Source organism: Phoca vitulina, unplaced genomic scaffold, assembly GCF_004348235.1.
Source record: "Phoca vitulina isolate PV1807 unplaced genomic scaffold, GSC_HSeal_1.0 scaffold5, whole genome shotgun sequence".
NCBI classification, from domain to species: domain Eukaryota; kingdom Metazoa; phylum Chordata; class Mammalia; order Carnivora; family Phocidae; genus Phoca; species Phoca vitulina.
In genome coordinates, this window is record NW_022589708.1 from 77,798,809 (window position 1) to 77,813,346 (window position 14,538).

The 14,538-nt window shown below is 48.3% G+C and overlaps 1 protein-coding gene across 1 annotated transcript in view; it reads right to left on the minus strand.

Annotated features, from left to right (window-relative positions):
• Nucleotides 1-6,632, minus strand: part of FGF9 (fibroblast growth factor 9) — a 31,814-nt gene extending 25,182 nt beyond the window's left edge. Inside the window, exon 1 of the mRNA XM_032403353.1 lies at nucleotides 5,266-6,632. Within this exon, the coding sequence (XP_032259244.1) occupies nucleotides 5,266-5,542 (277 nt within the window). The 5' untranslated portion in view covers nucleotides 5,543-6,632. The remainder of the gene's footprint in view (nucleotides 1-5,265) is intronic.
• Between the last annotated feature and the right edge of the window lie 7,906 nt (nucleotides 6,633-14,538).

The following is a 14,538-nucleotide window of genomic DNA, read 5'->3' on the forward strand; positions in this document are numbered from 1 at the left end:
TCTCTGGGCCTGAGCCAAGCCAAGTGCTTTCAACCATACTCATTCGGGTACGGCCCACTCCCCACGTTATCTGTTTGCATGAGTGTGCAGTACAGAGGGCTGATGCATCCATAGCAACCCAGGAGAAGTCTTCTGTGTAGAAACATTTCAATGTTTAATGAGCAACAGGAGAGGAAGGGAAAGAAGGAAGGGCAAGGAAGAGAAGAAAGAAGACTGGAAGAGAGGGAGGGAGAGAATGGTGGACTTGTGCCTGATGTTAAAACTGTGACCCTCACGTGCGTGCCATGGTGGGCTGTCTCCCCTCTTCAGCAGACACAACCAAGACATCTTCAATTCAGAAGGGCCACCGACATGGGTAGTGATGGAGTGACAGGGGAAGCACAGGGTCAGTGGCTAGTGGCATTTGGCTCTTCTCTTTCACAGCAGCCAACAGTTCCTTTGAGGATGTGCTCGCTGGGCCCAAGGGGGTCTGATGGGGTCTGAGATCATCTCTGGTCCACAAGAGGCCACGACAGTTCCTGGGACTACTTTAGGAAAATGACCACACCAGACTTAATCCTTGCTCCAGACTTGCTAGGTATTACTGGTCAGCCCAGAGCTCTGTTCAAATGGACCATTAACCCAAAGCTGGCCCAGGTCCCAAGAGCCCCTCTGCACTGAGCCTCACCTTCCAAGGCCATAATAAGGCCAGCCATGGCAAATGGGAGGACAGGCAGAAGCGGCTCCACTCTGGCCCATGCTAAACAACCCTCTAGCCTAAAAGCCCCCAACACTTAACAGAGCTGCATTCTTTAGAGAACAAGAATGTATGCAGACTGTGGAGAGAGGCATGACATGAAGGTTTCGAAAATAGATTAACCCCCCTCCCTACAGAGCTCCCTGCTCACCCAGAGAATCCCACACCAGGGCTGCCAAATCAATCATCTCAAAGCCTGGGACAGAGTAAGTCCGAGTCTGTAGCAACCTGAGGAAATCTCAGCGTTTCCTTAGGAAATGACTGACTAAAGGGGAGTTTACAACTCCAATTTTTCAAGAATCTGAACCAATCCAGAAAATAACACCTTAAATAGGAAGTCTTTCTCTTAGTGAGATATTGAACAGGAAGCCCCAGGTCATGCTTGTCTGGGGTCCTGATGAAGTCCGGCCTTTTAGAGCCACCACTCCAGGCCAAAAGGCAGACTGCGGAGAAGCACGCCATCTTCCCACAAAGTCAGGTGGTCAATCCACTCGGGCTTCCTTGTGCCAAGTGAAATAGCGGATCAGGACCAACGCTCACTCTTTTATTATTCTGCAATACCATTTCCTCAATTGATTTTCTGCTCACTTTTTTCTGTCTAGCAAGTACTTTAAAGAGAAAAAAAAAAAATATATATATATATATATACACACATATATATGAAATGAAACCTCTCTCTCCCCCAGCCTTCTACCCAGAGATACAATTCCTCCTTCCTTTTCTCCATGCTCAACCTTATCTCCACACCACCACCCCCAAAGGAAAAAACAAAGGGCTCTCTCAAGGTCCCACCTAAGTTGTCACTGCCGCAGCTCCTGCCCCGCCCCCACGTCCCCTGCACTGCCGCTGCTGTGTCACCGCCAAGCTTGCCAGAAGCTGCAGTCACCGGCGGCTGCATGGGGGTGGCAAAAATCATTTTTCCAGCACGTTTCCTTCTGCCGGTTCATTGCACATAGAAATGCACCTTCTATTTTAATCAAGGTGTAAAGCTACCCCCACTACAGCTACTCTTTCCTAGAGAATCGGAAGAGAAACAGAGTGAAGACAAAGTCCCCTGAAGGGAGTCGGGATGAGGAGAGGGAGGCTGCCGATAAGGGAGGGAGGAGGGCAGAAGGAAAGGCTGCGGGGAGCTAGCAGGAGCGCCAGGTGTGGCGTGCTGCCGCAGCCCCTCAGCCCCTTCCCGGAGCCCGCTGGCTCCGCGGTCCTCCCCTAGCACTCCGGGCCGGGTCCTAGCGCCCACGAGCCCAGCCCTCCTTCCGGGCGGGGCTGAGAAAGCAAGGGTAGGAGACTCCCGGCACTCGCACCTCGCTGCAGAGGTTGCTAATATTGGGACCTGCCGCAGCGGTAGCAGCGGGAGACCGCGGCACTGCTGTCACCCCGGGGGCCGCTTCTCTCTGCAACCGGATGAAAGACTTAAATAACCCTCCTGCCTCACCCTCCTTCCCCACCCCCACTGCGCACAGCCACCCACTCAGCTCCATCCAAAAGAGGGTGAGTGGCACAGCGGAGCGCCAGGCGCGCCCTTCCCCCGCAGCCAGCTCCCGGCCGACCCCTGAGCTCGCCTGCTCGGCGACCCTTCCCCCCAACCCTGGCCAGGGCTCTATTCCCCTCCCACCCGCACTGCCCCTACCAACCCAGCCAACAGTGCCTAGCGAGTCTAAGGAGTAGAGATGTCACTTCCTTGGCGACACCTTTCTCCAACCTCTAGGATTGGGGGTGGGGTAGAGGGTGACGACGTCTAGTTTTTGTTTTATGATCTCTATTCAGCTGCTGTACCAGCAGTCCTTGTCCGCTGACCCCAGAACTCGCCTCTCGGGTTCTCTCTACCCTCGTGGTCCCCACAATTCCACCCTTGAATCCTCACTCTCCCCTGTGGCACTTACTGGATTTCTAATAACTCGACTGCATTTTGCAAACGTCCTACCCTAAAGGTGACTGCATTAAAAAAGAAGAAGAAGAAGAAGAATCTCATGGGGGGGGGGGGGACGTGGAGGAACCCCAGCTGGAACATCCTATAATCTCTCCACGCCGGGGCCCAGTCAGGCTGCGCCTGGGTTCCGAGGTGCTCTCTCAAAGGCAGGGCTCGGCTAATGCACACAATGAAGCTGCCCCGGCCTTGCAGCGGTGTACCCCGCCGCGCTCCCCCACCCACCCCCCGGCCCAGAGGCTGCGGTCCAAGCCTGGGGGCTGAAACGCAGGCCCGCGGGCCGCCAGCCCTGCTCCCTGAACGCAGTTAACAATAGCTCACCGCCCCCTCCGCCCGCCTCCGCGGCCCTTTGTCTCCCCCCCCCCACTACCCCTTCCCCTGTGGCTCCGGCCTTGTCGGCCGGGGCCCCCGACCCACCTCCCGGGCACAGCGGAGCCACCGACTCTCCGAGACCTGGCTGCGTGCTTCAGATGAGGGAGATGGGTCCGAGATGGCACGGGGGAGGTCAGGGGTACGACCTCCAGCCAGTCCTCCGTCCCCGCCACCAACTCTCCCGCCGCGGTGCGCGCCTCCGGCGGTTCCCACACCGCAAACGACCGCGCTGCCGGGGGCGGCGGGCTGTCAGCCCCGCTGGACCCACGCTCACACACAAAGAGAAAGCGAAGGGACTAAACTTGGGCAAAAAAAAAATCTCATTCCCTAAACACGACCAGAAGTGTGTCAGCCCCTGCCCGTCGCCCCCGGACACAAGGAGTCCCTGCAGCACCGAAGGGCGCGCTCCAGCCTGGTAGAAAGGGGGACGGAAACGGAGCGTGTTTAGGACCGCGCGGAGCTGGCCCGGCGGCCGCCGAGTGCGCCGGGGGGCCCGGGCTGCAGACTCGGCACCTGCCGGCTGGGAGCGCGGGAGGACTGGGGCTCCCGCCGCCCAGCGCACCTAGGCCGCCCGCCCACGCCACTAGCCATCAGCCTGCGCGGTGCAAACGTCCAGTGGGTGCCCGCTGCGGCCCGGCACACACTCGGCTCTCCCACCCACGGCCGTCCACTGCCTGTTGTTCGGGCACTGAACGCTAGGCACTGTAGCAGCTCTTAAAGCGGCCAGATAGAACAGCACTTCTAGTAAAGTTTAGTCTTCGCTTTGCAACAACCAGAGCTGAGTTTATTTCGGTGGGGGCGGGGGGGTGCAGTTATATTTCAACTGAATAATTGCAAAGCAGAGAGCTACAGCTTTGCCTTTTCTTTCTTTTCCTTTTTTTTTTTTTTTTTTTTTTTCTTTTTTGAGCAGGGAGGGGAGACTGCCAGAAATTTACACTAGTAGGTTCAGCCTGGGGCTTGGGATCGGCCGTGAGCAAAGGGAGAAAATCCTGGGCCTCGTGTATCTGGGACCATCCCCATCCCAGGCCTGAATCTTCCTCACCTTCTGGCATCATCTACAGCCCCACGAGCCTAAACAGATAGTTTAGGCTGTGTTCAACATCTGGCATTAAAGCATGAGGAAGAAAAATCACCACAGGACTTTGTTTTTTACGACCTAGTTTAAGTGTTGTCAGGTGGGTTCACTGAGAAGTTAACTCCTTCCAACAGTCTGGTTGTCCAACTGGCGCTTTCTTTTTAGTAAGTAAGGAAAACACCCGAGAGTCCCTCCATCGGTATTGTGCTCGCTGACACTGCGCTGCTGGGCTCAGGGTAGCCCCGCAGGCACGTGTGTGCAGGCTTTAAAGTGAGCAGAGTCACCAGCACTCGGGTCTGCAGCCCTCAATGCTGAGTCACAAGTACCCTCCTTGGGAAATGAAATCCTCGGAATGCCCTTTTAAAATTAGCTCGCAGCTTTTGCACGCGCGCGCACACTCACACCAGAGAGCCACCCAGGAAACCCACACAGGGCTGCACACTATAGAAATATGGAGCATAGGTAATAACTTGATAGCTGCAAGGACAAACGTCCCTGGTGAGCGTTCTGCCCCTTCCCGTCATTTTCCCCCAGCGCCTCTGCCTATGCTGCTCTCGGAGTCTAAAATATGACTTTAGTCCTCCCAATAGAACAATCAGTCAGCAACCTTCGCCTACGGGGTTTTCAGACCCTCGCGGTGGGAATAAACAATACGCTTAATTTACAATTCAAGCAGTATACTTATCAGAAGAAAAAGAGAAGGAGCAAAAACTTCATTGGGGCACAAGATGATAACCACTGCTTTCAGCAAAAGGCATTTTCAAGTTCTCAGTAGTTAATGATTAAAGCTTTAAACTCGTGGAATCAGTCCATTCAAAAGAAACTTCCTAAACCCGATCTTCCCGAGTATCTGATGCAAAAGAACTACAGACTTTTGTTATATTTATAAATCATGCCCTCTTTTCAAAAAAAAAGTCGGGGGGTTGCCTTTCAATGTAGACTTGCATCAGTGCCAGCGGCAGACCTGCAATTCCAGAGGCTTTTTCTTTTTTCTTTCTTTTTTTTTTTTTCTTTCTTTTTTTTTTTTTTTAGCTGGCAAGACAGAGACAGAGGGACAGATCCTTTCCCGCATCCCCCGCCCGGCCACCACCTTCTTGGTAGTTATAACCCGAACATGTCATCGCCCGGACACTAAAGGGTTAATGGTATACCTACCAAATCGGCTGTGGTCTTTCCTGGTTCCCTGGATAGTACCATTGGGGAAGATTTCTAAGTGAAATCCAGTCCTGCAGTATAGCTGCCTCCGCCTGAGAATCCCCTTTAAATGATCCAAGTCCGTGACTGCGGGTCCCCTGGGAAGCCCCCCTGCTTCGGACTGACCCAGGTGGTCACTTAACAAAACCGGACTGTCCACCGGCAACACGGGCACATTCCCAAACGGTACCGCATCCTGCACACCGAAATAGTTCCCAACTTCACCTAAGGGAGCCATCAGAGGACTCGGCTTTTGGAGCACAAGAATAAACAATAATGACGGTATCAACCCAGAAGATATTAGGCGAGGTATATCCAACTCCCCTCCCTTACTGCAGTTGCAGAGAGAGAAAAGAAAAAAAAAAGGTTCTTTTCTTCAATCCATTAAATGCATAAATAAAAGTAATCTGCTGTTTCACTGGCACAGGTTCAAGGTCAAACCACTGATAGTCTAAGAAACCACCACTTTATACTCACACACTGACACATTGATAAACATATCTATGTATCTCTATAGATAGATCCCCAGCTCTTAGCAGGCAGGAAGGTCTTCATCCCATCCGACCGTAATAAGGAAAAAAAATCCGTAGTTTCTCCATTTGGTTTGAGATCAGAATGACCATAGCAACTTAAATGCCTAGGCGTTATTATAGGGATTTTTAAGATGCACGGGCTACGTCAGAATTTACGGATCCCGACTCCAGGAAGGCATGCGCTGTTTTTACTCTAACCGACTCTGCAGACATCAGCATGAATCCTTCAAGGGGAAAAAAATATCTCACGTTGGCGGCGGCGACAAAATCTCCCCTCCTGGTCCCCCCTCCAAAAATAATAATAATAATTAAAAAAACAAAAAGAAGAAAAAAAACTTTAGGCGTCCAAAGCTAGTATCCAGAATTCCCCAGAGGCTCGGCAGATGTCCATTGGCTTAGAACGGGTGGCGAGCGGCGAGCGAGGAGAGCCACGACCGGGAGCTCGCGTGCCGCCCTGGCTGCCGCGAACAGGTGTTGCCGCGCCGGCTCGCGGAGCGTTGTAGCCGGGCGGAGCGCTCCTCCTGCGCAGCCCCCGCCGGCGCGCAGAGTGGCGCAGGCAGCGGCATTGGGCTGGGTTTAAGGTAGCGCCGCGGCCGCCCGGGCTCCCCGCGGTCCTAGCGCCCGCCTGCATCAACCGCGCCGCTCTGCCGCAGGCCCGGCGCTGCGTGCCAGAGCGCGAGACTTCCTAGGGGACAGCCGACGTACGCTTGCATTACAAAGAAAGATGCATGGAGAGAGGCAGGAGGCAGAAACCCTGAGTGTCCTGCAGAATTGAATCTGATAACCTAAAGTCTTGCTCGATACATTGATGGAGGTTCAGACTACAATTGGGAAACTAGTTTTCACATGGACTCTGTAATGTTGCATTGCATTATAAAATAAAACTTGGTTGAAAGAGTTGGAGGGAAGTGGCCTTGATTCAGTGAGCTTGAATGGATATGGCAGTTTCTCTTTCATTCTTCTGCCAGACACACACAGAAAGAAGCGCAAACCGTATTTCAGGTAAGCCGGATGGATGTGAACCTAGCGTGTGTGTGTGTGTGTGTGTGTGTGAGAGAGAGAGAGAGAGAGAGAGAGAGAGAGAGAGAAAGAGAGAGATACAGAGAGGGAGACACACACACACAGGACACACACACACACACACACACACACGCAAACACAGAGGCAGATGTGGCCACCGGTTTTGTTCCGGGCTTCCTGATGGCATCGGTTGGGGCTATGTTTAGGTCCAGCCCCGCCGCCTGGGTCCGGGCCGCCGCGGTGCAGTCGGCAGGGGGGGCGCCAGAGAACCGCCACTGTCCCCGAGTTCGACTAGCGCGCGCATCTTTGGAGAGTCGGGGTGGAGAAGAGCGCGCCAGTGGGCTTCCTCTTTCCCCCAAGCACGCTAATTAGGGGGAGCTGTGCCACCCCTCGCTGTTTCAGCCTGTTTCGCTGTTGGGAAAGCGAAAGAGGAGTTCCAGTGTCTCCCCCCCACCACAGTCTGAAGCCCGCCGCAGAGCCGGGAGAGCTGGCGCGAGGCGCGTGGGGGGCGCCCTGGGGCCCGCAGCCGCTCCTTCCTGCTCTGCCTCGCGGGGCCGCCAGTGGAAGCCCGAGCTCCAGAGCCCAGGCTCGGCTTTCTGCTCGCGGCCGGCTGCCTTCGCGCACAGCCACAGGCCGGGACAAAGAAATCCGCGACCCCGGGCCTCTAGGGGCCCTGCCGGGCCAGGCCGGCCCGAGAGCCCAGCGGCGGCGCGCTCTGTGTCCGGGACACCCTGCAGGCGCCCGGATCCCCTGCGCGGCGCCCGCACAGCCCCCGGTCCCCGGCACCCACGCGCGCACACATTCGCCCCGCAGCCCGCCCGCGGGTCCCTCTCTCTCCCCGGCTCCTCTTTGTTCACATTGTCTTCGAAATGGCCCGACTCTCGGGCCAAAATGGTGAAAGTTGCCGAGACTTGAGCACAGCTCCAGACTGCAGGACAGGCGAGTGCGAAGCGAAGTCGAAGCAGAGACTGGATCCCTGCGGTGGGAAAGGGACTCAGCCTTTTGGGGGGTAGGGGGGGACCCGCCTCAGTAGTCAGCTAAAGGCTGGAGGTGAAGAACTGGGGCTGGCCCTATTCAGGACTGAAGGGTTTCGCCCGAAGACGACAGGGAGTCATGAATTTGCAGATTTCTCGGGCGCAGGAGGTGCCGGCGACCTGGAGCGACCTTCCCCTGCCCCCAGGGTGGAAAGCGTGCTTGGGCCCCAGCAAAGAGGAAGGAGAGGGGCGAGGTGGTCCTCCCTTCTTGCCATTCCCACACCCCTTTGCCGCAGTCCCAGGTCATTGGGTGTCCGCGGGGCTGACTCCGTGCGTCGTGCTTACGTGTTTATGAAGCACCAGAGCCCTGCCCCGTGGTATTTACAGCAGTCACATCGACGGTGGGCTTTAACGTTAACTGCTCAGTGGCAGATACAAGAAGCCGGGGAGGAAGTGTCACTTCTCATAAACCACCTGAGTAGCTGGCATTAATCACGGAGGCAGCCAGCAGCTCTGGGTTAAGCAGGGGCGTTCCTGGACCACTCCGGTACAGTGTGCCGGGTGGGTTACTTTTTTATAAAACCTGATAAAGAGAGACAGGCGGACGGGGAGAGATGGAGAGAGGGAGACGCCTGATAAGGGAAGACATGAGCAGCACGTGGACATTTCCACTGAAGACAGGACTGGGACAATTTCCACCAGCTGTCTCCAACCACATTCTTTCGGTCTGAATTTAGATTGTGAGCCAATGAGCAAAGACCATTTCCGCTTCCGAATCCTGCAGCCTCGTGACTGTCACTTTAAAAAGGATGCAGCAGTGGGAGAGAGGGCTAAGAAGCTGATACCGCACTTTCCCAGTTAGAAGCAGCCTGCCTGCTCAAGCACCTCTTTTCTACTGCAGTGAATTTAATCCATATTTCATCCGCATCCCTAACTCTACCTGCAGGAAGCTTTTGCTGCTTCCTTGCCCCCTGAACTTGCCCGGCAGGTTTCTGTCCCTTCTTCGGTTTGGTCCTGTTTTCCTATTACAATAGTGCAAACACTAGCTCCTTTCTTTCATTGATCACATCCCATTTTCTCCAGAACTCACTCCACTGGCTCTGTCTGGCTGACTTCCTCAAGATTCCCTTCCAGCGCTGCCATGATCATGAGCTCCTATGTCCACGCCTGTATGCATGTTTTACAAGTGTTCTTCAATTAGTACATAGATGTTAAGCTCCAAGAGGAATGAGGCCTTGCTTTCTAGACACGTGGTATAATTGGCTTAATAACACCTGCCTTGGAAGATTGTTGTTAGGAATAAAAGGAAAAATGCACATAAAACAGGCAGCACACAATAGACACTTAAGACATAGTAGCCCTTATTATGCTGGTCCTAATGTAGTTCCCCCTAGAATTCTGCCCATGAAATATTCAGCAAATACTATTACTGATTTCAACCCCAATACTCTCTCAGGCTCGCTCTTCTTAAAATATTATAATCCCTCTGGTTTTCTCTTCTTCCAGTTTGTCATCTGTCTTTTCTGCTGATAGTTTAGTGCTTAGACCCAGATAGGAATCATGATGAGGTAAATGAAGAGAGGTATGAAGAGAAATGAGCACTAGAATAGGGATCAGCAGATCTGGAACTGGCTTCTCCAACCCTCCCCACACCACCACCATCTACTCCCTGTGTTTACCGATACCCCCTTCACGGGCCCAGGGTGAGTTGCTGTAAATATGGGTTTATGATACATGTATGTAAAAATGGCCTGTAAGCTATGAAGTCCCTACACATTTAAGATGACCACTGGACAGAAGTGCTCTGTCCACCTCTACTGCTTTGTGCATTAACATGTGTCTCCTCCTTTGATTTCTTTGGACCCCCCAAACGCACATCACTAAGGAATACTTTCATTCCTTTCCTACAACAATAAAGGTATAACTGGGCCTCCACCCTTCCATCTCCATTTCCCCCATTCTCCTCACCTCACTCTACAGCCCTTTGGTTTGGGAACTGTGATGAGTGTGGAGTGGAGAAGAGTGTTTGGGAAGGTTGAAGTCTGTTCCTAGTCTGATCCCCATTGACTACATATAAGCTTCAGTGGTTAAGAATTCTGGTAAGAGGACAGAACTATTGTAGTCAACATTTATTGACTGCTTTGCTATGTTCCAGACACTCTACTAAGTGCTTTTGTGCCTTATCTTTTTAATTTTCAAAACTGCCTTATGAAATCAGCACTATTATTATCCCATTTTACACATAGGAAAACCGACTTATAAAGATTAAGTAAGGGGTGCTGGGTGGCTCAGTTGGTTAAGTGTCCAACTCTTGATTTCAGCTCAGGTCATGATCTCAGAGTTGTGAAATCGAACCCCGAGTCAGGCTTCATGCTGAGAGTGGAACCTGCTTAAGATTCTCTCTTTCCCCTTCCCCCTGACACTCACTCACTCTCTCTCTCTCCCTCCCCCTCTTAAAAAAAAAAAAAAAAAGATTAAGTAACATGCCTATTGCTACAGTGTCAATAAATGATGGAAGCAAGTTCGTAGACTTCAGACCCCCATTATGCACACTGCCTTCTATTATAATAGGCATATACTTCTAAATTTTTATAAATGGCATGTTTCCATAAAATAAATATATAGAAGTAAATAGCTTCTATACATGTATGAACAACCAGTTAAAACACATAATGAAGGAATAAAAACCCTCATTACAATAGGGGTGGGGGGAAGAAAGATAAATTCCTAGGAATACAATTAACAAAAATGTGCAAGATCTAGATGAAGAAATATATTTAAAGCTCTCTAGGAACACAAAAGAAGACTTGAACAAATAGAAAGGTATACAGTGTTCTTAGATTTAAAAAAAAACTCAATTTCATAAATATATAATCATTCCTAAATTAATCTAAAAACTTGCCCGTGATGCTAAAGTTAATATAGAAAATTAAAGTTGACAAAAAGAATGTTTGAAATTGACAAGAAAAATAGGAAAGTAACTAGCTATACAATATTTTTAAATATTTTAAAGCTGTAATACTCAAAACAAAGTAGTGTTATATGAATTATTCATATTAGCATATGAATAAGGAGATAAGCAATAACACAGAATAGAAGTCACAGAAATAGACCTAAATTCATAATATAATTTTTTTTAAGATTTTATTTATTTGACAGAGAGAGACACAGCAAGAGAGGGGACACAAGCAGGGGCAGAGGTAGAGGGAGAACCAGACTCCCCGCTAAGCAAGGAGCCGGATGTGGGACTCGATCCCAGGGTCATGACCTGAGCTGAAGGCAGACGCTTAATGACTGAGCCACCCAGGTGCCCTCATAATATAATTTAATACATGATAAGTAATCATGAAGAGGAGGTGGGGAGAGGGGGGGAATGAACTACTGAGTGAATGGTTTTGAAACAACTGAATAGAAAACTGGGAAAAAAATAAGTGGTATCTATTCCTCATACTTTACATGAGGATAAAACCTAAATGGAGCAAATATTTCAATATTTTTTTAAAAACCATAACAAATACTAAAAGAAACAATGGAAGAACTCCTTTATAATCTCAGTTGTGAAGGTCTTACTAATTGTATCACAGAACCCAAATGCCTAAAAGGGAATAATGACAAATTCTACCACATACAAAACAAAACATTTGTTTAACTGCATGGAGGGAAAACACAAATTCAGAAGATAAATGACAAAATGGAAAAAATGTGCATCTCTCTAACTCATTTCTATAATATATAAAGAGCTCCTATAAATCAATAAGAAAAATATGACTTCTGTTTTCCATTCTGACATGTAAAGACTTGGAAGTCATTATTCCTGTCCACACAACAAGAAAGAAGTTGGACAACTAAAGTCAACAACTATTCTTAGATCCCTCAAAGAATCCAGGTCACAGGACAAGCTGCTGTTGTGAAAACTGAAGAGAGAGATAGAGAATCAGACCTTACTGGAGCAGAAGCCCACATCTGGAACCAGTATCAGTAGGAACACTAAACTGTAGTTGATGAATTAATTGCTGGGGGCTCAGTTTGGACAAGCTTGAGAGTTAAAAATTCAGAAAAGGCCTAGTCTTAGAAGGGCCCCTACACTTTCCTGAGATGTACCTCCAGGAGCTCTACCAGGTTCTCACTGAGAAGATCTGAAAAAAATTCCTTCCTTCTTCCTTCAGGGGAAGGGAGAAAATAACCATTTTGAAATATGCCCAGAGTTCTCTGTTCTCCTTAACAAAGCCTGCCCTCAAGGGAAGATATTTTGCCAGCACCTAACCAACCTAGACAAAGGGAAATATCTACCTCCAGCCCCCTCCAGACCTCATTGTAGAGAAAAGGAAATACCCAGCTGAGGCTTTCTAAAAGACTGAGACCTAGTCATAGGACTATAGAAAACTTCCCCCGCCCCTACATCTTACGAGGACATCCAAAGGGCTCCTGTATAATAAGAGGGATTAGAGCTAAAAGAACTGTAAGACTCAGACCCTATTTTAGAAATCTCTAGGGAAACCCAAGGACAACAAGGGAAACAAAAACAGGGACACCAGAAGAAATTTTAGCCCCTGGCCCAGTACTACTGCAAACAATAAAAACAGCCTAACTCCTCACCAGATAAACATAAAATCCCCACTAAACGCTTGTCTCCCTAAGTAATTTTTACCCGATACATCATATCCAGTTTTCAACAAAAAATTACGTGGCATATTAAAAAAAAACACAGTATGAAAAGACAAAGCAAGAGTTAGAGGTTTTGGAATTATCACACCAGGAATTTGAAATAACTGTGATTAGTAAGTTAAGGGCTCTAATGGACAAAGTGGATAACATGCAAGAACAGATAGGTAATGTAAGCAGAGAGATGAAGACTAAAGAAAAGAATCTAAAGGAAATATGAGAAATCTAAAACACTGCAAAAGAAATGAAGAATGCCTTTGATGGGTCATCAGTGGATGGAATACAGCTAAGGAAAGAACCAGTGAGCTTGGAACATATGTCAATAGAAATTTCTCAAATTAAAATGCAAAGATAAATAAAAGAAAGAAAAAAATGGAACAGAAAAATCCAAGAACTGTGGGAAAATTACAAAAGAAGTAGCATACACATAATGGAAATACCAGAAGGAGAAGAAAGAGAGAGGAAAAAAAAAAACAGAAGAAGTATTTGAAGTGATAACATTGAAGAGTTTTCCAAAATTAATGACAGACTCTAAGCCACAGATCTAGGAAAGTCAGAAAATACTGAGTAGGATAAATACCAAAAAATCTGCAGTGTATCTCATATTCAACACATATTCCATGTCTACAGTGTAGACAAAGACAAAGAAGAAATCTAGAAAAAGGCTAGAGAGAGGGGAGGAAATCTCACCTGTAGAGGAACAAGGGTAAGAACTACATTGGACTTCTCTTCAGAAACCATGCAAGCAAGAAGAAACTGGAATGACATATTTAAAGTGTTGGGGGACAAAAAACAAAAATACTAACAATAGAATAAAATAGTTTACAGAAAATACATATGGGGGATGCCTGGGTGGCTCAGTTGGTTAAACTTCTGCCTTCTGCTCAGATCATGATCCCAGAGTCCTGGGATGGAGTCCGGCATCAGGCTCTTCACTCAGCAGGGAGCCTGCTTCTCCCTCTGCCTGCCACTTCCCCGGCTTGTGCTCTCCCTCTCTCTCTCTCCCTCTGACAAATACATAAATAAAATCTTAAAAAAAAAAGAAAGAAAATACAAATGGTTCTTAAACATTAATAAATATGCTCAACTCCATTTATAATATAAGAAATGCAAAAAAAGGGGCGTCTGGGTGGCTCAGTCTTTAAGTGTCTGCCTTCGGCTCAGGTCATGATCCCAAGGTCCTGGGATGGAGCCCCGCATCGGGCTCCCTGCTCCACGGGAAGCCTGCTTCTCCCTCTCCCTCTCCCACTCCCCCTTGCTTGTGTTCCTGCTCTCTCTCTCTCTCTCTCTCCGTCAAATAAATAAATAAAATCTTTAAAAAATAATAAATGCAAAAAAAAAAAACCCTGTGCAGATATACCATTTTTTACTTATAAATTTGACAAATATTAAAAAATAATATAAAACACTGTGTTAGAGTTTGGGGAATTCAAATGCTCTCATACATTACTGTGGAGATGAAACTGACACAGCGGAAGGGCACTTTTGATAATATCTACTTATAAATCACAAATACACAGATCCTTTGATTCAACAATCCCTCTTCTGGAAATTTATCTTCAATACCTATGTACACATGTACAAAATCATGTGTGCAGAAGATTCCTTACTGTGGCACTCTTTGTAGAACCAAAAGAGTGGAAACAGCTTATTTGTCCATCGAGAATGACTGGTTACATGAATTTAAATAAATTCGTAAAATAGAATCTTAAGCAGCTTGGTAAAGGAAAAAAAAATTGGGAAGTTTTTTGTATACTGCTATGGACTAATTTCAAAGGATATTTTTAAGCAGAAAAAATACAATCCAGAACAGTTTATATGTTATGGCATCATTTGTGTCCTAAAGGGAAAACTTTTCGTATTTATACATGTAAGTAATATCTCTGGAAATACATACAAGAAACAAGGACAGTAGCTTTGATTGCCTTCAAGAAAAGAAATTGTATAGCTAGGGAACAATGGATAGGAGGGAGAATTTTCACTATATACACTTTCTTACCATTTCTAACCACATGAATGTAGTGGTTATTTACAAAAACATAAGC